Source organism: Anolis sagrei, chromosome 12 (assembly GCF_037176765.1).
Source record: "Anolis sagrei isolate rAnoSag1 chromosome 12, rAnoSag1.mat, whole genome shotgun sequence".
Lineage (NCBI taxonomy): Eukaryota > Metazoa > Chordata > Lepidosauria > Squamata > Dactyloidae > Anolis > Anolis sagrei.
In genome coordinates this window covers 5,928,029-5,953,777 of record NC_090032.1, presented here as the reverse complement: position 1 = coordinate 5,953,777, position 25,749 = coordinate 5,928,029, and the positions used below count along the sequence as shown (strand labels likewise).

At 45.3% G+C, this 25,749-nt stretch overlaps 1 protein-coding gene across 2 annotated transcripts in view; it reads left to right on the top strand.

Moving 5' to 3' along the window:
- Window positions 1-470: 470 nt before the first annotated feature.
- The window catches only part of CA14 (carbonic anhydrase 14), a 33,297-nt gene continuing 8,018 nt past the window's right edge, over window positions 471-25,749 (top strand). Inside the window, exons 1-8 of one of the 2 annotated variants that reach the window (XM_060758026.2) lie at window positions 471-910; window positions 7,060-7,080; window positions 14,684-14,860; window positions 15,054-15,196; window positions 18,923-19,018; window positions 19,660-19,726; window positions 22,229-22,386; window positions 25,382-25,508. In XM_060758026.2, the coding sequence (XP_060614009.2) occupies window positions 817-910; window positions 7,060-7,080; window positions 14,684-14,860; window positions 15,054-15,196; window positions 18,923-19,018; window positions 19,660-19,726; window positions 22,229-22,386; window positions 25,382-25,508 (883 nt within the window). In that variant the 5' untranslated portion in view covers window positions 471-816. The remainder of the gene's footprint in view (window positions 911-7,059; window positions 7,081-14,683; window positions 14,861-15,053; window positions 15,197-18,922; window positions 19,019-19,659; window positions 19,727-22,228; window positions 22,387-25,381; window positions 25,509-25,749) is intronic. The other variant, XM_060758027.2, reaches the window with a different exon arrangement.

Here is a 25,749-nt window from a genome sequence, read left to right as displayed (position 1 = left end):
GAACTCTTGCCACGAATGATTATACATTCCAGGGAGTGAGTGGGAAAGAGATCCCGGTTGCAAACATTCCCTTAAAACGTATGTCCTGGGCTTAGTGTTTTTGCTCTGAACTTTGCACTCTGTGTATGCTCAGAGGGACTCTTGCTACAAACAATAATACATTTCAGTGAGTTGATGGGAAAGAGACCCCCGTCCTGAACATTCCTTTAAAACTGTTGGGCTTGTTTTTGCTTTGCACTTTGCACTCTGGGTATGCTCAGAGGAACTCTTGCCACCAATAATAATAAATTCCAGGGAGTTGGTGGGAAACGTGACCCCGGTCCCCGACATTCCCTTCCAGCCTCAACCCCGAGACCACCCTTCCTGCCCCCATTCCTTTCTGCTTTCCTCTCTGTGGCCTTTTGCTCAGCGGCTTGGCTGGCACTGCTCTGAACGGCGGCCAAATTCCAGGCCACCCCCCCCCCTCTGGGTCCCCCCTTTGCTCTGTCCAAACACTGTTGGGACTTTCAGAGACAAGTGGATGGAGGTATTTAAGGCGCAGGGACCTCGGTCAGCGGGCAAAGGCGTTCTGGGGCCAGGAGCCACCTTAACAGAAGGCAAAAGCCCTCTCCTTTGGATTTTCCAGGGTGGCAAATGGGTCGGGGGCATTGAGACCCCGGGATTCCTTTGAGAAGGACCAATTAGGGGCCATTTTTGGAAACTTATTTGGTGTATTGCAAAGAGAGCAGAGCAGGGCAAAAAACCCAACTTGGCATCCCTTTGGGTCCAAAATCCAATATTTTTGGTCTTTGTATTCGAAGCCTTTGCTAAATTGGGATGGAAAGTCTCAATTTCCATCTTTCCAATACCAAGATGTTCCTCACTCTTCTCATCTTCCAAGTTTTGTCCCTAAACTTGGCTGCAAGCGCAGGTAAGTCCCCCTGTTTTCCTCCTTTTGCTCTTTTTGGTGTGATTTGGATGCAACTCACTTGGGTTTTCGGGGCGGAAAGGGACCCTTTCCTCTGCCTGGCAAAGGAAGAGAAGTAAACATCACCCTTTCTTCTTTCTTCAAAAGCTCATCGGTTCCAAATTAATGATGTTTGGCGAGCACTGCCGGCCAAGCTTGCAAACACTGGGGCTTTCTCCTCTGCAAAGCCTTGGGTCTCTTTGGGGCTACAAAGCCCATTTTGCACAAAAGGGTGTTTGGGTCTGGCTGGAAGAGCCGGGCAAGTTGGCAGCAACACGGAGGCTTTCTCCTCCTTGGGACTCTTGTGAGAATGTCCCATGGAAGTTTCTGCCCCAAAGAGGCTTCTCAAGATAGACAGATTGAGAGAGATAGAGAGAGATGGTATTACTGAGGAATGGATCACTGGATGGAGAAAAAGAGATATGCATAGACAGACAGACAGATAGATGGATGGATGAATGGAAGGCAGGAAGGATGGGTAGATAGATAGATAGATAGATAGATAGATAGATAGATAGGTGATAGATAGATAGACAGATATAGAAGAAGACAGATATATAGATGAATGGACTGATGGATAGATGGATGGATGGATGGTTGGATTGATAGATGAATGATAGACAGATACATCAATAGATGGATGGATGGATTGTTGGATGGATAGATGAATGGGCAGACAGACAGATAGACAGATACATCAATAGATGGATGGATGGATCGTTGGATGGATAGATGAACGGATAGACAGACAGATAGATACATCAATAGATGGATGGATGGATTGTTGGATGGATAGATGAATGAACAGACAGACAGATAGATAATAGATGGATGGATGGATCGTTGGATGGATAGATGAACGGATAGGCAGACAGATAATGGATGGATGGATGGATCGTTGGATGGATAGATGAATGGACAGACAGACAGACAGATACATCAATAGATGGATGGATGGATCGTTGGATGGATAGAACAGATAGACAGACAGATACATCAATAGATGGATGGATGGACCGTTGGATTGATAGATGAATGGAGAGAGAGGAATGGATGGATGGACAAATAGACAGATAAATAGGTAGGTAGGTAGGTAGGTAGATAGATAGATAGAAGATAGATATATAGAGGAATGGATTGAGGGATAGATGGATGATTGGATTGATAGATGAATGGATAGACAGACATATACATCAGTAGATGGATGGATGGATCGTTGGATTGATAGATGAATGGATAGACAGACAGACATATATACATCAGTAGATGGATAGATGGATGGATGGTTGGATTGATAAATGAATGGATTGTTTGGATAGATGGATGGATAATTGGATAGATAGATGAACTGATAAACTGACAGATAGAGGAATGGATTGTTGGATGGATGGATGCATACATAAATGGATGGATAGATAGATGGACACATGGAAGAAAGGATTAATAGATAGATAGATGATAGGACAAGACAAATGGATGGATAGCTGGATGGATGACAGATAGATAGATAGATAGATAGATAGATAGATAGATAGATAGACAAATTGATTGTTGGATGGATAGATGGGTGGATAGATAGAACAAGATAGATAGATAGATAGATAGATAGATAGATAGATAGATAGATAGATGAATTGATTGTTGAATGGATAGATGGATGGATGGATGGGAAGACAGATAAATGGATTGATGGATGGACAGGTGGAAGAAAGAACTGATAGATGATAGGATAAGAAAGACAGAAAAATGGATGGATGGATGGAAGAAAGGATTGATAGATGATAAGACAAGACAGACAAATGGATTTATGGATGGATTGATGGAAGATAGATAGATAGATAGATAGATAGATAGATAGATAGGACAGATAGACAGGCAGAAAAATGGATTGTTGCTTGTTTGGTTGGTTGGATGAGAAGATAGATATATGAATGGATGGATGGATGGATGGAGGAAAGGATTGATAGATAGATGATAGGACAAGACAGACAAATGAATTGCTTGATGGATTGATGGAAGATAGATAGATAGACTATTGATGGATGGATGGATGGATGGACAGACGGATGGATGGAAGAAATTATTGATTGATAGCTAATAGGACAAGACAGACAGACAAATGGATTGTTGGATAGATAGATGAGACAGATAGAGAGACAGATAGATAGAAAGAAGATTTGATGGATCGATGGATGGACAGATAGGCAGACAGACAGACAGATAGACAGATGAATGCACTGATGGATAGAGATAGTTATTGGAAATTCAGCATGGATAACTCCCATATAGTAATAGTATTAGTAGTAAGCATAGTAGTAATAGTTGCAAATAACAACGATACTTCAAGAGTTCAAGAATGAGGAAAAGGAATTGGTCCATCCGTCTGTCTGTCTGTCTGTCTGTCTATCCATCCATCCATTGATCCATTCATTGGTCTATCTGTCTTTGTGTCTATCTATTCAGTGGTCCATTGATCTTCTATCTATCTATCAATCTGTCTGTCTATGATTTTATCTATAGCCTGGAGACTAGGACACAAGGAAGCCATGGGTCTCAATGACAGGAAAAGAGATTCCACCTGAACGTTAGGAAGAACTTAAAATAAATATGATGTTTACCCCGGCCAATGCTTTTACGGAGCAGAGTCCCTTCCACCTGTTGTGCAAGTCCGATTCTCAGCTGACACCTTCCTGTTGACATTCCTCCAGTGTAAACAGAAAGGTCACCTACACGGATTCAACCTTCCTCCTCGGCACACGGCTTCAACCCAGGGAAAGTGAACCACGATGCAAAGAGACAGCTTTTATCTTGATTGAGGAATCAGCACAGAGAAGCAAAGCAGAAAAAAAGATTCAGTTTAAACATTAATAAGAATGTTCTGAGAGTAGGAGTAGAACATGCTGCCTCGGAGTCATTCTCAGGAGGTTTTCAGGCTGGATGGCCACCTGTCAGGAGGGTTTTGATGATCTCTTCATGCCTGGAAGAATGGGGTTGGACTGGATGATCTTTGGGATCTCTTCCAATGATGATTTTATCTATCTGTCTTCCTGGGAAACCATTGGATGGATGGATGGATGGATGGATAGATAGATAGATAGATAGATAGATAGATAGATGTCTTTAAGGAGAGGCTAGATGGTCATCTGTCAGGAGGGTTTTGGTGGTGTCTTCATGCCTGGAAGAATGGGGTTGGACTAGATGACCTCTGGTACCTCTTCCAAGTATGATTCTATCTATCTATATATCCATCTATGTATGTTCCTGGGAGGATGATGAATGGATAGATAGATGTCTTTAAGTAGAGCCTGAATGGTCATCTGTCAGGAGGGTTTTGATTGTGTCTTCAAGCCTGGCAGAATGGGATTGTCTATCTTCCTGGTAAGCCAACAGATAGATAGATAGATAGATAGATAGATAGATAGATAGATAGATGTCTCTAAGTAGAGGCTGGATGGTCATCTGTCAGGAGGGTTTTGATTGTATCTTCAAGCCTGGAAGAATGGGGTCAGACTGGATGACCCTTGGAATCTCTTCCAATGATGATTCGATCTATCTTTCTGGGAGGCTGATAGATAGATAGATAGATAGATAGATAGATGGATGGATGGATGGATAGACAGATGTCTTTAAGCAGAGGCTGGATGGTCATCTCTCAAGAGGGTTTTGATTGTGTCTTCAAGCCTGGAAGAATGGGATTGGTTATCTTCCTGGGAAGCCAATAGGTAGGTAGGTAGGTAGGTAGGTAGGTAGGTAGATAGATGTCTTTAAGCAGAGGCTGGATGGCCATCTGTCAGGAGGGTTTAGATTGTGTCTTCAAGCCTAGAAGAATGGGATTGGCTATCTTCCTGGGAAGCCAAAATATAGATAGATGATAGATAGATAGATAGATAGATGATAGATAGATAGATAGATAGATGTCACTAAGTAGAGCCTGGATGGTCATCTGTCAGGAGGGTTTTGATTGTATCTTCAAGCCTGGAAGAATGGGGTCAGACTGGATGACCCTTGGAATCTCTTCCAATGGTGATTCTATCTATCTTCCTGGAAGGCTGGTAGATAGATAGATAGATAGGTAGAGATATATAGATGAGGTATTGAAGCAGAGGCTGGATGGCCATCTGTCGGGAGGGCTTTGATGGTGTCTTCCTGCCTTGAGGTCCCTTCCAGCACTAGGATTTCAATAATAATAATAATAATAATAATGGATAATAATCAATAATAATAATAATTGATAATCATCATGACGATGGTCCTTGGGTTCCCTTCCAACTCTATGATTCAAAACAAGCAAACTTTGAGAAACTATGGGACGATTCACCGAAAGTCACCACGTGGGCCTCTCAAGGTGACCACTCCTTCCCTGTTTCCCCAAATTGCAAGGAAGAGGAAGAGCTCGCCCCTCGTCCTGGGCTCACTCTGTCCTTTCCTTCACCGGAATATATTTAGCAGCTGCAGCAAGAAAGAGACCGGTCTGTCCTGCTAGGAGAGATCACATCTCGGCCGCCTTGGGACCGGCTGCCCTTTTGAAAGAGCGGGACAAATTTCGGATCCGCTTATCTCCTCTCCATCAGCTCGGGCTCCAATTTCCCCCCTGAGTCATGTTTCGAGCCCAGTTGGAGCAAATCAAAATCAAAAGGGCCTTGTCCATGAGACACTTGAGGCAAGGGCTGCAGGAAACACCCAAACGAAAAGGGAAAAGAACTGTGATCACGCATGGAGACCTGCTGGGTCACACTCTCTCAGCCTCAGAGGAAGGCCATGGGGGCAAACAGCATCTATCTACCAACCTATTTTTCCATCCATCCATCCATCCAAAAATCTACTTGTCTAGCCTGTCTGTCTGTCTAGCTATCCCGCAATCCATTTGTCTGTCTGTCTTGTCCTATCATCTATCTATCAATCCTTTCATCCATCCACCATCTACCTACCTACCTGCCACCTACCTATCTGTCTGACTGCCCATCTGTCAATCAATCTATCTAGCCATCTATTCATCTTTCTATCCATCCACCCACCAATCTATCCATCCATCAATCTATCCATCTATTCATCTTTCTATCCATCCACCCACCCACCAATCTATCCATCCATCCATCCATCAATCTATCCATCTATCTAGCCATCTATTCATCTTTCTATCCATCCATCCACCCACCAATCTATCCATCCATCAATCTATCCATCTATTCATTTTTCTATCCACCCACCCACCTATCCATCCATCCATCTAGCTATACATCTTTCTATCCATCCATCCACCCACCCACTCATCCATCCATTCATCAATCTATCCATATAGGTAGCCATCTATCCATCCATCAACCCACTCACCCACCCACCCACCTATCCATCCATCTTTCTATCCAACCACCCACTTACTTATCCATCCATCCATCCATCCATCCATCCATCCATCCATCTAGCTAGCCACCTATCCCTCTTTCTCTCCACCTATCCATCTATCCTTCCATCCATCCATCCATCCATCCATCCATTCACCTATCTAGCCATCTATTCATCTTTCTATCCATCCACCCATCAATCTATCCATCTATCTTGCTATACATCTTTCTATCCACCCACTCATCTATCCATCCATCTATCAATCTATCCTTCTAGGTAGCCATCTATCCCTCTTTCTATCCATCCATCCACCCACCTATCCAGCCAGCCAGCCATCTGTCCAGCTTTCCATCTATCCATCCATCTATCTATCGTTCCATCCATCCGTCTGTCTTTCTATCTATCTTTTCATCTGCATCAAAGGCTGTCTGAAAGGGTGGTGCTAGGTGGAGTGGCCCTCTGTGATGTCACTGAGAAAGAAAGGTGTATAAGGGGGAGGGAGGAAGAAAGAAAGGGAGGAAAGAAGGGGAAGAATGAAAAAATGACAAAAAGAAGGAAGAGACCAGTGAAAAGGTATGGGGGGAGTCAAGTGAAAGAAGGGAAGAGAAAGGAAAAGAGGAAAGAAGGGATGGGGAAAGAGGAGGAAGAAAGAAAAGAAGGGAAGAAAAAGGAAGGCAGAGAAAAGAAAAGAAAAGAAAAGAAAAGAAAAGAAAAGAAAAGAAAAGAAAAGAAAGAGGACTTCCTCACTTTGATCTCTTCTTCCTTTGCAGGTTCTCACTGGACATATGAAGGTAAGGAGAAACGAATGAACGGCCGGTTTAAAGGGAGGGGAATCCACAGATTGGCTGACGTGAATGGGATTTGGAATCCTTCCGTTGTGCATTTCAGGCCCTCAAGGGCTGTTTCTGGGGATGGGAGACCACGACCTGAGCTGACCTTCTTTCTCACCATTGTTTCGGATGGCGCTCCTGCAGGGCCTTGCCAGCTCCAAAGAGGAGCCAACTCCATTGAATCTGATGGAGAAGCCAATTGTTTTGTGGGTTCCAAGCCATGCCTGGTCATCCTCATGCCACACAATGCTCTGACATTGGGAGGGATGATAACCAATAGGATCAGGATCCAAAATGGGCAGAGCAATTTAAGAAAGAGACGGACACAATGGATATGGAGCAACGGGTTCAAACTGCAAGAAAAGCGATTCCAGATACATATTAGAAAGAACTTGCAGCTGTTTAGATGTTTATTCTTCTTGGGAGTCCATTGGAGACTTCTTTCGTGGAGGATTTGAAGCAGAGGCTGGATGGCCATCTGTTAGAAGGGTTTTGATTGGGTTTTTCTGCCTGGCCGAAAGGAGGTTGGACTAGATGACCTTTGGGGGTCTCTCCCAAGTCTATGATTCTATGACTGGATTGGATCTTCCTGCCTGGCCAAAAAGGGGTTGGACTAGATGACCTCTGGGGTCTCTCCCAGCTGTATGATTCTATTATTCCTTCCTAGAATGTTTTGAAGCAGAAACTGGATGGCCATCTGCCAGGAGGGTTTTGACTGGATCTTCCTGCCTGCCCGAAAGAGGGTTGGACTAGATGATCTTTGGGGGTTGCTCTGAAGTCTATGATTCTATGATTCCTTCCCTGGATGTTTTGAAGCAGAAGCTAGATGGCCATCCATTGGGAGGGTTTTGATTGGATCTTCCTGCCTGGCCGAAAGGGGGTTGGACTAGATGACCTCTGGGGTCTCTCCCAAGTCTATGATTCTATGATTCCTTCACTGGGTATTTTGAAGCAGAAGCTGGAAGGCCATCTGTCAAGAGGGCTTTACTTGGATCTTCCCACCTATCTGAAAGGGGGTCAGACTAGATGACCCCTGGGGTTCCCTCCCAACTATGATTCTATGGTTCCTTCCTTGGATGTTTTGAAGCAGAAGCTGGAAGGCCATCTGTCAGTAGGGTTTTGATTCTATTTTCCTGCTTGGTTGAAATGGGGTTGGGCTAGATGACCTCTGGGGTCTCTCTCAACTCTATGATTCTGTGATTCCTTCCTAGAATGTTTTGCAGCAGAAGCTGGAAAGCCATCTGTCGGGAGGGCTTTGATTGAATCTTCCTGCTTGGCTGAAAGGGATTTGGACTAGATGACGTCTGGGGTCTCACCCAAGTCTATGATTCCTTCCCTGGATGTTTTGAAGCAGAAGCTGGAAGGCCATCTGTCGGGAGGGCTTTGATTGAATCTTCCTGTCTGGCCGAAAGGGAGTCAGACTAGATGACCTCTGGGGGTCTCTCCCAAGTCTAAGCTAGGATGTTTTAAAGCAGAACCTGGAAGGCCATCTGTCGGGAGGGTTTTGATTGTCTGGCCGAAAGGGGGTCGGACTAGATGACCCCTGGAGGTCTCTCCCAAGTCTATGCTAGGATGTTTTAAAGCAGAACCTGGAAGGCCATCTGTCGGTAGGGTTTTGATAGGATCTTCCCACCTGTCTGAAAAGGGGTTGGACTAGATGACCTCTGAGGTCTCTCCCAACTCTGTGATGCTATGATCCCTTGACGTTTAGAAGCAGAGGCCGAATGGCCATCTGTTGGGAGAGCTTTGGTTGGATCTTCTTGCCTGTCTGAAAACGACTTGGACTAGATGACCTCTGTGGTCTCTCCCAAGTCTATGATTCTGTTTCCTTCCTAGAATGTTTTGAAGCAGAAGCTGGGAGGCCATCTATCATAGGGTTTTAATTGGAGTTTCCTGCCTGGCCGAAAGGTGGTCAGACTAGATGACCTCTGGGGGTCTCTCCCAAGTCTAAGCTAGGATGTTTTAAAGCAGAACCTGGAAGGCCATCTGTCGGGAGGGTTTTGATTGTCTGGACGAAAAGGGGTCGGACTAGATGACCCCCGGAGATCTCTCCCAAGTCTATGCTAGGATGTTTTCTGTTGGTAGGGTTTTGATAGGATCTTCCCACTTGTCTGAAAAGGGGTTGGACTAGATGACCTCTGGGGGTCTCACCCAAGTCTATGATTCCTTCCCTGGATGTTTTGAAGCAGAAGCTGGATAGCCATCTGTTGGGAGGGCTTGGCTTGGATCTTCCCACCTATCTGCAAGGGGGTCAGACTAGATGACCCCTGGCTTTCAGGTTCCCCTTGTGCCCACCTCATTCCTCAGGCCCTCCAGGCCTCTCTCTCTCTCTCCCTCCGTGCCGTGTCCCCAAAGCACCTTTCCTAATGCTAAGTGTGTTTGCTAGACCTTTCCCTTTTGCCGCCGCCAAAGTCCTGTTCCAATTAGAAAAAAAGAAAGAAAGGAAAGAACAGAAAAGAAAAGAAAGAAAAGAATCCCCTGTTGTTGTTGCAAAGAGCTGAGTGCTCAGTCGGGCATGATGGGGACGATAATCCGGACCCTACGCATTCCAGAGTTGGAGAAAAAGAAAGACATAAAGGCATTATGGGGAGACTTAGACGGGCTTAGCCACAGAGGGAGGGAAGCCCACTCCACCCCTTGACCAATCGCAGGATTAGGGCCAGTGGTCAACTTTCCAAAGTTGAACAAGTTGAAGGAATCAAAGCAGAAGAAAGCAGAATGTGACTCCTCTCGATCTAGATTTGAGACTCCTGACATCCAACCAAACAGGCAGGAACAAGACAAAAAAACACATCGAAGTAAGAAGGGCGAACGAAACCTCATCTCTGGATCCTCCCTACGTGTTCCAGGCACTCAGGGTCACATCTTCACAGTTCATTAGAGCAGTGGTTCTCAACCTTCCTAATGCCGCGACCCCTTAATACAGTGCCTCACGTTGTTGTGACCCCCCAACCATAAAATTATTATTATTATTGCTACTTCCTAATTGTAATTGTAATTGTAATTGTAAGGTCACGAAGAGTCGGAGACGACTGAACGAATGAACAACAACAACAACAATTGTAATTGTGTTACTGTTATGAATCATAATGTAAATATCTGAAATGCAGGATGTATTTTCATTCACTGGACCAGATTTGACACAAATACCCAACAACAGCGCTCCATGCCGTCATGACCTTGGAGGTGTCTATGGACAACACCGGCTCTTTGGCCTAGAAATTGAGCACCAACTCCCAGAGTTGGACACGAATGAACTTAATGTCAGGGGAAAACCTTTACCTTACGTTACCCAATATGCCCAAATTTGAATACTGGTGGGGTTGGAGGGGAAATTGATTATGTCATTTGGGAGTTGTAGTTGCTGGGATTTATAGTTCACCTACAATCAAAGAGCATTTTGAACTCCACCAATGATGGAATTGGACCAAACTTGGCACACAGAACTCCCACAACCAATGAAAAATACTGGAAGGGTTTGGCGAGCACTGACCTTGAGTTTGGGAGTTGTAGTTCACCTGCATCCAGAGAGCATTGCAGACTCAAACAATGATGGATCTGGACCAAACTTGGCACGGATACTCAATATGCCCCAATGTGAACACTGGGGGAGTTTGGGGGAAATAGACCTTGACATTTGGGAGATACAGTTGCTGGGATTTATAGTTCACCTGCAACGAAGAGCCCTCGCCTGCTTCTGCCATCAGAAGGAGGCGAGGGATAGGTGGATGGCTTTGCGCGGGGGAGTGCCAATGGCTCAGGGGGTCGGCCGCCATTTTGGAGGGGGCATGGCCAGCCAATGCGGCTTCGAGACCCCCAGAAACTGGCCAAACGACCCTCCGAGGGGTCGCAACCCCCAGGTTGAGAACCGCTGCATTAGAGGCTTGACTGTTTCAGTGTTGATACACTCTTAGGTAATGCAATCAGGTTCCATTCACAGGCATTGCACAAAATTACATTTAAACACCAATCGTACATTAACAAAAACTTCCAGGATACATAAATCCAAAACCAAGACTTGGCTTGAACCAAGAATCAGCGAACTCAGGCTTAGCTTCTCTCTCTAACACTACGTTGCCTGAATTAACCTAAAGATAAACAACTTGCTCTTTAATAGACACCCATGAAATCATTGAGTTTCCCATGACTTTACTCCACAACTTTCCCACGTAATCACTCTGAACAACACAATCTATTTTTCTGCTCTGATCTGTAAAAAAAGACTTTTGTTGATCTCTGTAGCTTTGAGTGGGTTCTCATGGGAACCTTCCTTCCTTACTTAGGCAATCCCTCATAGTACGAGGATGATGGTCCTCCAAGTTCGGTGTACCTGCGGTGGGTCCGTAGGTGACTGTGGAGCCCTATTCTTGATCTGCATCTTCTTCCAAAGTGAGGACATTGGTTTCCAGGTGGAAGGCGGTCTCGGTCAGGTTGGTTTGACGCGCCTTCCTCTTGGCACGTTTCTCCCTTTCGCACTCCATTCGTGCCTTTTCAAATTCTGCAGCACCGCTGGTCACAGCTGACCTCCGGCTGGAGCACTCAAGGGGTTCTCAGTGTCTATGCCAGAGTTGTTAAGGTTGGCTTTGAGCCCATCTTTCAATCTCTTTTCCTGTCCTCCAACATTCTGTTTTCCATTCTTAAGTTCAGAGTAGAGCAACTGCTTTGGGAGACAGTGGTCAGGCATCCGGACAACATGGCTGGTCCTGCGGAGTTGATGGCGGAGGACCTTCACTTCAGTGCTGGTGGTCTTTGCTTCTTCCAGCACGCTGACGTTTGTCCACCTGTCTTCCCAAGAGATTTGTAGGATTTTCCGGAGGAAGCGCTGATGGAATCGTTCCAGGAGTTGCATGTGACGTCTGTAGACAGTCCACGTTTCGCAGGTGTATAGCAGGGTTGGGAGGACAATAGTGGGTTCTCCCTACGGATGTCCCAGTCCTCAAACACTCTCTGCTTCATTCGGAAAAATACTGCACTCGCAGAGCTCAGGCGGTGTTGTATTTCGGTGTCAGTGTTGATGTCTGTAGACAGTCCATGTTTCGCAGGTGTAGAGCAGGGTTGGGAGGACAATAGCTTTATAGACAAGCCCCTTGGTCTCCCGACGGATGTCCCGGTCCTCAAACACTCTCTGCTTCATTCGGAATAATACTGCACTCGCAGAGCTCAGGCGGTGTTGTATTTCGGTGTCGATGTTGACATTGGTGGAGAGGTGGCTGCCAAGGGAGCAGAAATGGTCAGCATTTTCTAATGTTACACCATGAAGCTGTATCGCTGGCATTGGAGAGGACCTTCCTTATCACTCAGCTCTTCACTCAGGAGCCCCCAGTAGCTCAATGGTTCAGAGGTTCAAATCTAGGGAGAGTGCAGATGAGCTCCCTCTATCAGCTCCAGCTCCCCATGCGGGGACATGAGAGAAGTCTCCCACAAGGATGGTAAAACATCAAAACATTTGGGAGTGCCTTGGGCAACGTCATTGGAGACGACCAATTCTTTCACACCAGAAGCAACTTGCAGTTTCTCAGGTCATTCCTGACACACACAAAAAGCTCTTCACTCGATTCCTTATCTACTGTTGCTATTTCTGACTCCCCTGAGCTGCACTTTCCAAGCTGGTTTTCTCACAGAGAGAACCATCATTTCTCAGACTTGAATTTCCTAGATTTGAAGGCCCATCACTTTGTGTCACAGGAAATCTCACAATCCTCTCTAAATCACTAGTTAAACCATCAGTCCCTGGCTGATCTACAACACCCCCGTCCCTCTTTGCGATGTTACAAGTTAGGCATATTCCTGTGCAAAAGCCTTCCTCTTCTCCCCAAACAATGGGAAAAATAAGCAACATACATTATTATTCACCTTTGTATGCGAGTCTGGACTATTTGGGGCTCTTCATCCCTTTTGTGGATGTTTAATGCTGCACTCCCTCTCTGCTTTTTATTTAGTCAAACTGTAAAATGAAACGCAGGGACTTTAAGCTCTTTGGCCACTGGAATCACAAAGGCAAAGCAAACAGCTTTATCCTTGCTACCCGGCTTGGAAGAACAAGTCAAAATAGCTCTGCAGCCAACCGAGAAACAGGCCAATTCATCCCCTCTGTTTTTTTGCTGAACCGAAACTCGTTCAGAACAACACAGCAATGAGTCTGCTTTGCCCTCTCATCAGATCTCCCTCTTTTTCAATGATCTGGTGGAGTTGTTGTGTCAGCTCAGGTCCACCCTCTTCAAAAAATACAGCAGGGATCCCATCAAGTCCGCTGGCTTTGTTATTTTTTAGTTGGCTGAGGTACAAGACATAAAGAGTAAATAATAACAATATTTACTTCAATGCCCTCTTCTCAGATCTCCCTCTTTTTCAATGAGTTGGTGGAGTTGTTGTGTCAGCTCAGGTCCACCCTCTTTTAAGAATACAGCAGGGATCCCATCAGGTCCGCTGGCTTTGTTATTGTTTAGTTGGCTGATGTACAAGACATAAAGAGTAAATAATAACAATATTTACTACAACGCCCTCTCATGAGATCTCCCTCTTTTTCAATGAGTTGGTGGAGTTGTTGTGTCAGCTCAGGTCCACCCTCTTTTAAGAATACAGCAGGGATCCCATCAGGTCCGCTGGCTTTGCTATTGTTTAGTTGGCTGATGTACAAGACATAAAGTGTAAATAACAACAATATTTACTACAACGCCCTCTTATCAGATCTCCCTTTTTTCAATGAGTTGGTGGAGTTGTGTCAGCTCAGGTCCTCCCTCTTTAAGTAATACAGCAGGGATCCCATCAGGTCCACTGGATTTGTTATTGTTTAGTTGGCTGATGTACAAGACATAAAGAGTAAATAATAACAATATTTACTACAATGCCCTCTTATCAGATCTCCCTCTTTTTCAATGAGTTGGTGGAGTTGTGTCAGCTGAGGTTCACCCTCTTTAAAGAATACAGCAGGGATCCCATCAGGTCTGCTGGCTTTGTTATTTTTTAGTTGGTTGATGTACAAGACATAAAGAGTAAATAATAACAATATTTACTTCAATGCCCTCTTATCAGATCTCCCTCTTTTTCAATGAGTCGGTGGAGTTGTTAGCTCAGGTCCACTCTCTTTAAAGAATTCAGCAGGGATCCCATCAGGTCCGCTGGCTTTGTTATTGTTTAGTTGGCTGATGTACAAGACATCAAGAGTAAATGACAACAACAACAACAATAATAAATTGTATTTGTTACCTGCCTCTTCCATAAAAATACATCTATTAAAAAACATAAGACAATGATGAAAATACTAACACAATAGACTCTCTGTTAATCGGCACCCATGGGATTTGGTTTCTGGTTGCTTGAGAGTTACTCTGAAAAATAGGCCTAACTAATACTACACCCTATACTAGACCATAGCAACAACTCTATATTGACTTGGTGTAATATACGGTCATTGAAAGCAAATGACGACAAACGCAACTAGCTTACATTCTCCTCCTTATAGCATCGTGGTTTGCACGAGCGCCTCTGATTGTCTCCTGATTCCTTCTCCCTCCAAGGACGGGTCCTGGGTTCAAACGCTGCCTCTGCTTCTCTCTCTCCGCAGGTCCCCACGGTCAGGAACACTGGCCGGAGACGTATCCGGACTGCGGGTTCCAGTCCCAGTCCCCCATTGATATCCAAACTGGTTACGTCCAATACGACCCCAACTTGCCGCCAATCGAGACCGAGGGGTACCGGGACCCTGAGGGCGAGTTCACCATGATAAATAACGGCCACACGGGTGAGAACGGGATGGGGTGGGGTGGGTGGCCGGCACCATCTTGACTCTCCGGAGATTGGACTCAATATCTCCAAATCCCAGAGATTGCCTAGGACTAGATATCCCCAAATCCCTCATGGCTTCAGAGACAGAAGATGACCCGCTTGCCTAAGACTATGAGAAAGAAGCATGCATTTTTCTCGCTCTCTTGCAGTGCAGCTCTCCCTCCCCCAGACCCTGCGCTTGCATGGCCTTCCCAGTATCTACTCCGGAGTCCAGATGCACTTGCATTGGGGCAGCAAGGGTCGTCCTGGAGGGTCGGAGCACCAGGTTGATGGCCAGTCCTTTCCTGCAGAGGTACGTGGAGACATGCTTTGTGGCCACCATACAATCCTAGGTTTGGTAGAGACTCCAATCCAAACAAAGCCCTCCCGACAGATGGCCATCCAGCCTCTGTTTACAAACCTCCAGAGAAGGATCCCAGAACCACAGATGAGACTCTCAAGGGTCATCCAGTCCATCCTCTTTCTACCAGACAGGAAGACACAATCAAAGCCCTCCCGACAGATGGCCATCTAGCCTCTGTTTACAAACCTCCAGAGAAGGATTACAGAACCATAGAAGAGACCCCCAAGGGCTATCTAGTCCACCCCCTTTCTATCAAGAAGTGAGACACAATCAAAGCCCTCCCGACAGATGACCATTCAGACTCTGTTTACAAACCTCCAGAGAAAAATCACAGAATCATAGAAGAGACTCTCAGGGAACTTCCAGTCCATCCCTTCTACCAGGCAGGAAGACACAATCAAAGCCCTCCTGACAGATGGTCATCCAGCCTCTGTTTAAAAACCTCCAGAGAAGGATCATAGAATCATAGAAGAGACCCTCAAGAGCTATCCAATCCAATCCCTTTCTACCCGGTAGGGAGACACAATCAAATCCCTCCTGACAGATGGCCATCCAGACTCTTATCAAATATGACTATGATGATTATGATAGTGATAGGATCTTAGAGCTGGAAGGCAGGAAGATACCATCAAAGCACTCCCAACAGATGGCCATTCAGACTCTTGTTTACAAACCTCCAGAGAAAGATCACAGAATCATAGAAAACACCCTCAAGGGCCTTCCGGGCCATCCCCTTTCTACCAGGCAGGAGGACACAATCAAAGCCCTCTCGACAGATGGCCATCCAGTCTCTGTTTACAAACCTCCAGAGAAAGATCACAAAATCATAGAAAAGACCCTCAATGGTCATCCAGTCCATCCTCTTTTTACTAGGCAGGAAGACACAATCAAAGCCCTCCCAACAGGTGGTCATCCAGACACTTATCAAATATTATTATGATCATTATGATAATGATAGGATCCTAGAGTTAGAAGGCAGGAAGATACCATCAAAGCCTTCCCAACAGATGGCCATCCAGGCTTTCCTTAAAACTTCCAGAGAAGGAGACTGCATCATCATGATCATGATCATGATCATGATCATTATCCAAGATGATGATGATGATGATGATGATTAGATTTGGCAAGAAGACACCATCAAAGCCCTCTTAACAGATGGCCATCCAGCCTCTCCTTAAAACTTCCAGAGAAGGAGACTGCATCATCATCATCATCATCATCATCATCATTATCCAAGATGATGATGATGATGATGATGATTAGATTTGGCAGGAAGACACCATCAAAGCCCTCTTAACAGATGGCCATCCAGCCTCTGTTTACAAACCTACAGAGAAGGATCACAGAATTACATAATCATAGAAGAGACCCTCAAGGGCCATTCAATCCAATTTTCTTCTTCCAGGCAGGAAGACACCACCCAAGCCCTCCTGACAGATGGCCATCCACTCTCTAGAGGAGGAGACTGCCATGGCTCAATGTTGTGGAATCCTGGGAGTTGTAGTTTGGTGCGGCCCCAGTACTGTTACGCAGAGAAGCCTAAAGACCTTATGGAACCACAACTCCCAGGTTTCCACAGCAGTGCCAAAGCGTGTTTCAGTTCTATAGTGTAGACGCACCTTTTCATTTCCTTGGCTTTGGCACGCCTGGCATCCCAAAGCCTGGCCGTTGCTAATTTGCGTAATTGTTCCAGAAGGATGGAGGATTTCTTCCGGATTAAGTCTCCGCGGGTTTCCAAAAGGGGCGAGGAAGGATTAGCACAAAAAGCAACCTGGGAGAAAGAGACTTAAGACGCGGAGGGAAGGGAAAAGCGACACTTTTTTTGATTTGCCACCTTCTTCCTAAGCCCAAGGAAAACCTGAAATGACCCGTTCACACCAGACTCATAAGCGGCTTAAAGGCCCGTGAGAAATGCCACAGGGCATCGGCATCGAGACCGTTTAACGCCGTGCAGAAAGACTCAGGAAAGAACACCCGAACAAGTCAACGGGCCTGAAAGTTTGAAAAGTTTGCAGAAATTGACGTCTGCTTTCCATTGCAGACCTGTCCCTCTGAAAGGTACACTATCTCTCTCCTTCCCATGGAGAAGAGCATGGCGGGTGGGCCGGACTCCTCCGGTCTGCCACAATTTTTGGATTGTAATAAGGTCTCTTATGTCGCAATATTTCTTGCTGGTGTTGTTCCAAAGTTGTAAATGAATGATAGAATCATAGAATCCTAGAGTTGGAAGAGACCTGGTGGGCCATCCAGTCCAACCCCCTACCAAGAAGCAGGAAAATCACATTCAAAGCACCCCCGACAGATGGCCATCCAGCCTCTGTTTCAAAGCCTCCACCACACTCCGGGGCAGAGAGTTCGACTTCTGAACAGCTCTCACAGTGAGGAAGTTCTTCTTCATGTTGAGGTGGAATCTCCTTTCTTTCCTGTACGAGGGTTGAATGAAAAGTAATGCTTCCATCTTGGTAACTCCTCAACAGATGGCAGTACTGGCTTGTTCAGTAGACTCTCCTTTACAGTTCCATTTTGGCGGTAAGCCTTAGCATTGAATGGTTGTGTTGTTAATGTGCGAAGTATGGAACCCTGTGCAGACGGTCGGTCAATGCGACTTAAGCAACGTGCAGTCATTGAATTCTATGTGGCAGGTACTGGCTTGTTCAGTAGACTCTCTACAGTTCCATTTTGGCGGGAAGCCTTAGCATTGAACGGTTGTGTTGTTAATGTGCGAAGTATGGAACCCTGTGCAGACGGTCAGTCAATGCGACTTAAGCAACATATGCGGCAGGTACTGGCTTGTTTAGTAGACTCTCCTCTACAGTTCCATTCTGGCGGGAAGCCTTAGCATTGAACGGATGTGTTGTTAATGTGCAAAGTATGGAACCCTGTGCAGACGGTCAGTCAATGCAACTTAAGCAACGTGCAGTCATTGAAGGTGTCACCCCAAAGGAGATTCATCAGAGAATGCAAGCTGTTTATGGTGATTGTGTTGAAGTGAATACTGTGCATTGTGGGCGAATAAGTTTAAAGATATTGACACCTTCTGCTGTCAAGAATTCAATGACTGCACATTGCTTAAGTCGCATTGATTGACCTTCTGCGCAGGGTTCTATACTTCGCACTTTAACAGCATAACTGTTCAATGCTAAGGCTCCCCACCAAAATGGTACTGTAGAGGAGAGTCTACTGAACAGGCCAGTACCTGCCGCATACGTTACTTAAGTCGCATTGACTGACCGTCTGCGTAGGGTTCCATACTTCGCACTTTAACAGCATAACCATTCAATGCCAAGGCTTCCCGCCAAAATGGAACTGTAGAGGAGAGTCTACTGAATAAGCCAGTACCTGCCGCATACCAGTACTGCCATCTGTTGAGCAGTTATGAAGGTAGAGGCATTACTTTTCACTTTAACAACACAACTGTTCAATGCTAAGGCTTCCCGACAAAAAGGAACTGTAGAGGAGTCTACTGAACAAGCCAGTACCTGCCACATACTGGTACTGCCATCTGTTGAGGGGTTACGAAGGTGGAGGCATTACTTTTCATTCAAGCCTTGTATTGAACTGCATTATATGTCTCCACATACCGCGATGTAGACATTGCCTTGCTTTTCCCAACCATTCCTAAACTACGTTTGGCGCTTTTCAACTTTCCTCTCTCTCTTTCTCATTGGATCCCAGCTCCACGTGGTGCATTTCAACTCCGAAAAGTATCCCAACGTCAGTGCGGCTTTACGCCAACCGGACGGACTGGCAGTTTTGGGTGTTTTCCTACAGGTGAGTCCGTGTCCCCTCTAAAGGACAATGCAAACATGGTTTGAAACTCTGGACTGTTGGCTCTAGATAACAAGGTTCGACTCCACATTTATCCATGAGCCCAATTGGGTAGCTTTGGGCAAGTCACACTCTCTCAACCACATCAGAAAACCCTTTGCTTTAGGATTACCATAGCTCAGAAAGGCACTGGATGTCAACAACTGTCCCATTTCCACAGCAAATATGGAGCTTTCCCATATTTTTGCAGTGTTTTCTGGTACCATCCCATAATAAAACAAATACTATATTATAATTAGCATTGAATGACCTTGCAGCTTCAAAGCCTGGCTACTTCCTGCCTGGGGGAATCCTTTGTTGGGAGGTATTAGCTAGCCTGATGTTTTCCTGTCTGGAAAACTAGGGGATTTCCAGACAGGATACAATCAGGGCCAGCTAATATCTCCCAACACAAAGAGGTAAACCAGAGCTCTGACCTATAAGATATTAAGAACATCCATCCATTTCTCTTTCTTTCCAATGGGGTGAGAAATATTAATAGAAATATTAAATAATATTAAATAATATTAAATAGTAGAAATATTAAATGTTCATGCTCTGCAGCCATCTCACCTCTGTCTTCTTCTCTTCATTGTGTCCGACAGGTTGGAGGGGAGGAAAATCCAGCGTATGACCACATCTTGCAACACCTGGAAGACATCAAATATAAAGGTAAAGGGCTGTTTCAAGGTGGCCCAAAGGCACGTGCAAAATGGTACATAGCCAAACGAATGAAGGAAAAATGTAGGATTCGTCACCAAAGCAGAAAGTCCAGTGGAAGCCCTTCCTTGGAGGCTTGTAAACAGAGCCTGGATGGTCATCTATCAGAGGGCTTTGATTGTGCTTGTCTTGCATGGCAGAATGGGGTTGGACTGGATGACCTTTAGGGTCTCTTCCAAGCCAGAGTTGCCCGTAGACACTTCCAAGTCGACCGCATGGAGCGCTGTTACCTTCTTGCAGAAGCGGTACCTATTCATCTACTCACATTTGCATGTTTTTGAACTGCTAGGTTGGCAGAAGCTGGGGCTAACAGTGGGAGCTCGGCCTGCTCCTCGGATTCGAACCTGCGACCTTTTCGGTCAGCAAGTTCAGCAGCTCAGCGGTTTAACCAGCTGTGCCACCAGGGTGCCCAAATAATAATAATAACTAACAGCAGTAACTCATCCCACTCTCTGGATTCAAACCGCTGACCTTTTGGTCAGCAAGTTCAACAGCTCAGCAGTTTAACCAGCTGCGCCATCAGGGTGCCCAAATAATAATAATAACTAACAGCAGTAACTCATCCCACTCTCTGGATTCAAACCGCTGACCTTTTGGTCAGCAAGTTCAACAGCTCAGCGGTTTAACCAGCTGCGCCATCAGGGTGCCCAAATAATAATAATAACTAACAGCAGTAACTCATCCCACTCTCTGGATTCAAACCGCTGACTTTTTGGTCAGCAAGTTCAACAGCTCAGCGGTTTAACCAGCTGCGCCATCAGGGTGCCCAAATAATAATAATAACTAACAGCAGCAACTCATCCCACTCTCTGGATTCAAACCGCTGACCTTTTGGTCAGCAAGTTCAGCAGCTCAGTGGTTTAACCAGCTGTGCCACCAGGGTGCCCAAATAATAATAATAACTAACAGCAGCAACTCATCCCACTCTCTGGATTCAAACCGCTGACCTTTTGGTCAGCAAGTTCAACAGTTCAGTGGTTTAACCAGCTGCGCCATCAGGGTGCCCAAATAATAATAATAACTAACAGCAGCAACTCATCCCACTCTCTGGATTCAAACCGCTGACCTTTTGGTCAGCAAGTTCAGCAGCTCAGTGGTTTAACCAGCTGCGCCATCAGGGTGCCCAAATAATAATAATAACTAACAGCAGTAACTCATCCCACTCTCTGGATTCAAACCGCTGACCTTTTGGTCAGCAAGTTCAGCAGCTCAGTGGTTTAACCAGCTGCGCCATCAGGGTGCCCAAATAATAATAATAACTAACAGCAGTAACTCATCCCACTCTCTGGATTCAAACCGCTGACCTTTTGGTCAGCAAGTTCAACAGCTCAGTGGTTTAACCAGCTGCGCCATCAGGGTGCCCAAATAATAATAATAACTAACAGCAGCAACTCATCCCACTCTCTGGATTCAAACCGCTGACCTTTTGGTCAGCAAGTTCAACAGCTCAGCGGTTTAACCAGCTGCGCCATCAGGGTGCCCAAATAATAATAATAACTAACAGCAGCAACTCATCCCACTCTCTGGATTCAAACCGCTGACCTTTTGGTCAGCAAGTTCAGCAGCTCAGTGGTTTAACCAGCTGTGCCACCAGGGTGCCCAAATAATAATAATAACTAACAGCAGCAACTTATCCCACTCTCTGGATTCAAACCGCTGACCTTTTGGTCAGCAAGTTCAGCAGCTCAGTGGTTTAACCAGCTGTGCCACCAGGGTGCCCAAATAATAATAATAACTAACAGCAGCAACTCATCCCACTCTCTGGATTCAAACCGCTGACCTTTTGGTCAGCAAGTTCAGCAGCTCAGTGGTTTAACCAGCTGTGCCACCAGGGTGCCCAAATAATAATAATAACTAACAGCAGCAACTCATCCCACTCTCTGGATTCAAACCGCTGACCTTTTGGTCAGCAAGTTCAGCAGCTCAGTGGTTTAACCAGCTGTGCCACCAGGGTGCCCAAATAATAATAATAACTAACAGCAGTAACTCATCCCACTCTCTGGATTCAAACCGCTGACCTTTTGGTCAGCAAGTACATCTCAGCGGTTTAACCAGCTGCGCCACTAGGGTGCCCAAATAATAATAATAATAATTATTATAATTATTATAATTATTATTATACATCACACAGTCCTAGACGCTTGGGAATTTTTTGATACGAAAACCAGCATATAGAATAATAATAATAATAATAATAATAATAATAATAATAATAATTAGAATCATAGAGTTGGAGCTGTATAGATCTCGCTTGATGTGATATACTGTGCTTTTGTGTCAGTAAATTATTATTATTATTATTATTATTATTATTATTATTATTCTGTGATGCAAAGGCATGATAGGGAGGCTGCGTTTGGGTTTTTCCTCCACCGATACGGGTGTTTCATCCTCTCTCTTGCTCTTTTTCTCTCCGTCTCTCCTTCCCGCCATCCCACCTCCGGACCGGGCCAGAACAGGAAATACAGATTGATCCTTTCGACGTCCGTGAGCTCCTCCCGGTGCATTTGGGCCACTATTTCCGCTACAACGGCTCGCTGACCACCCCGCCTTGCTACCAGAGCGTCCTCTGGACCGTCTTCCACCAGCCGGCTAGCATCTCCGCCAGCCAGGTAGCCCACCTCATCATCAGCATCATCCTTTCGGTTTCAAAGCTTTGGACTTCCCATTTGCAGTACGGTCTGGACCAGGCTGAGGGGGGAAAGGAAAGAGCCTGAGGGTGTTAGGAATTGTGGGAGTTGAAGTCCAAAACACCAGGAGGGCTGAAGTTTGCCCAGGCCTGGTAAAGGTAGAGTTAAAAGTTTTCCCCTGGTATGAAGTGTAATCGATTCCGACAATGCAGGTTGGTGCTCATCTCCCTTTCTAAGCCGAAGAGCAGGCGTTGTCCATAGACACCTCCAAGGTCATGTGGCCGGCATGACTGCATGGAGCACCATTACCTTCCCTATTGATCTACTCACATTTACATGTTTTTGATCTACTAGGTTAGCAGAAGTTGGGGCTAACAGCGGGAGCTCACCCCGCTCCCTGGATTTGAGCTGCCGACCTTTCGGTCAGCAAGTTCAGCAGCTCAGTGGTTTAACCTGCTGCACCACCGGGAGCTCCAACTCTATGATTCTATCTATTATTATTATTATTATTATTATTATTATTATTATTACCTATTCATCTACTCACATTTGCATTTTTTTGAACTGCTAGGTTAGCAGAAGCTGGGGCTAACAGCAGGAGCTCACCCCGCTCCCTGGATTTGAACAGCCAACCTTTTGGTCAGCAAGTTCATCAGCTCAGCGGTTTAACCTGCTGCACCACTGGGAGCTCCAACTCTATTATTCTATTTATTATTATTGTTATTATTATTATTATTATTATTATTATTATTATTATTAGAAGTTATTATTTTTATTATTATTATTATTACTACTACTATTCTATTATGATCTATGATAATAATAATAATAACTGACTGTAAATAGGTCAACCAACATAAGCACCATTACCTTCCCACCGGAGTGGTACCTATCCATCTACTCACATTTGCATGTTTTCAAACTGCTAGGTTGGCAGAAGCTGAGGCTAACAGTGGTAGCTCACTGCGCTCTCTGGATTTGAACTGCCAACCTTTCGGTCAGCAAGTTCATCAGATCAGCAGTTTAACCTGCTGCACCACCGGGAGCTCCAACTCTATGATTCTATTTATTATTATTATTATTATTATTAATATTAATATTAATATTATTATGGAGCCCCCGGTGGCGCAGTGGGTTAAACCCCTGTGCTGGCAGGACTGAAGACTGACAGGTAGCAGGTTCGAATCCGGGGTGAGGTGGATGAGCTCCCTCTATCAGCTCCAGCTCCTCATGCGGGGACATGAGAGAATCCTCCCACAAGGATGATAAAAACATCAAATCATCCGGTGTCCCCTGGGCAACGTCCTTGCAGACAGCCAATTCTCTCACACCAGAAACGACGCTCCTGACACACACACACAAATATTACTACTACTACTACTACTACTACTACTGCTTATTATTATTATTATGATTACTACTACTATTCTATTATGATCTATGATAATCATAATAATAATAACTGACTGTAAATAGAAGGTCAACCGGCATAAGCACCATTACCTTTCCTCCGGAGCAGTACCTATTCATCTACTCACATTTGCATGTTTTTGAACTGCTAGGTTGGCAGAAGCTGGGGCTAACAGTGGGAGCTCACCCCACTCCCTGGATTTGAACTGCCAACCTTTCCGTCAGCAAATTCAGCAGCTCAGTGGTTTAACCTGCTGCACCACCGGGAGCTCCAACTCTATGATTCTATTTATTATTATTATTATTATTATTATTACTACTACTACTATTCTATTATGATCTTTGATAATAATAATAATAATAATAATAATAATAATAACTGACTGTAAATAGAAGGGGAACTGGCATAAGCAACATTACCTTCCCGCCGGAGTGGTACCTATTGATCTACTCACATTTACATGTTTTTGATCTGCTTGGTTGGCAGGAGCTGACCTGCCAACCTAGGGGTGAGCTCCCGCTGTTAGCCCCAGCTCCTGAAAACCTAGCAGTTCGAAAACATGTAAATGTGAGCAGATCAATAGGTACCACTCAGGCGGGAAGGTAAGGACGCTCCATGCAGCAATGCCGGTTGTTGATTCAAATCCAGGGAGTGGGGTGAGCTCCCGCTGTTAGCCCCAGCTCCTGAAAACCTAGCAGTTCGAAAACATGCAAATGTGAGTAGATCAATAGGTACCACTCAGGCGGGAAGGTAAGGACGCTCCATGCAGCAATGCCGGTCGTTGATTCAACTCCAGGGAGTGGGGTGAGCTCCTGCTGTTAGCCCCAGCTCCTGAAAACCTAGCAGTTTGAAAACATGCAAATTGAGTAGATCAATAGTTACAGCTCTGGCGGGAAGGTAAGGACGCTCCATGCAGTAATGCCGGTCATTGATTCAAATCCAGGGAGTGGGGTGAGCTCCCGCTGTTAGCCCCAGCTCCTGAAAACATAGCAGTTCGAAAACATGCAAATGTGAGATCAATAGGTACCACTCAGGTGGGAAGGTAAGGACGCTCCATGCAGTAATGCCGGTCGTTGATTCAAATCCAGGGAGTGGGGCGAGCTCCCGCTGTTACCCCCAGCTCCTGAAAACCTAGCAGTTCGAAAACATGCAAATGTGAGTAGATCAATAGTTACAGCTCCGGCGGGAAGGTAAGGACGCTCCATGCAGTAATGCCGGTTGTTGATTCAAATCCAGGGAGTGGGGTGAGCTCCCGCTGTTAGCCCCAGCTCCTGAAAACCTAACAGTTCGAAAACATGCAAATGTGAGTAGATCAATAGGTACCGCTCTGGCGGGAAGGTAAAGGTGCTCCATGCAGTCATAACTTTGGAGGTGTCTACGGACAACGCCGGCTCTTTGGCTTAGAAATGGAGATGAGCACCAGAGTCCCAAAGAGGGAAACCACAACAATAACCAGTTTGAAACTGGTTTAAATGGTCAGTGTGGGAATGGAGCCTCTATCTTGTAATGATAGATGTCTAGATGTTCCAGACTGAGTTTTTATGGGGGTCCCCATCTCTTTTCTAGCTGGAGAAACTGCAGAAATCATTGTATGCGACGGATGAAGGCAAGATGCCCGAGGCGCTTCTGGTGGATAACTTCCGAGACCCCCAAAACGTGAACCAACGGGTCATTTACTCCTCTTTCCTTACAAGTAAGTCTCTCTTTGGGAACATCATGGATAGATTGTATGTCGCTGAACCTCAAGGCAATGCTCTTAAGTCAAGGTAGTGGTATCAAGTGGTATCAAACTGCTTTAATTTCACAGTGTGGACGCATTTTAGCATTACACTGAATTCTAGGAAGCCATGTTCATTGCTTAGGCAAGAGTGCCATCTGGTGGAATAAATAGGTATTGATGAATCCCAAGTTTTTTTTAATTGATTACTGTAATT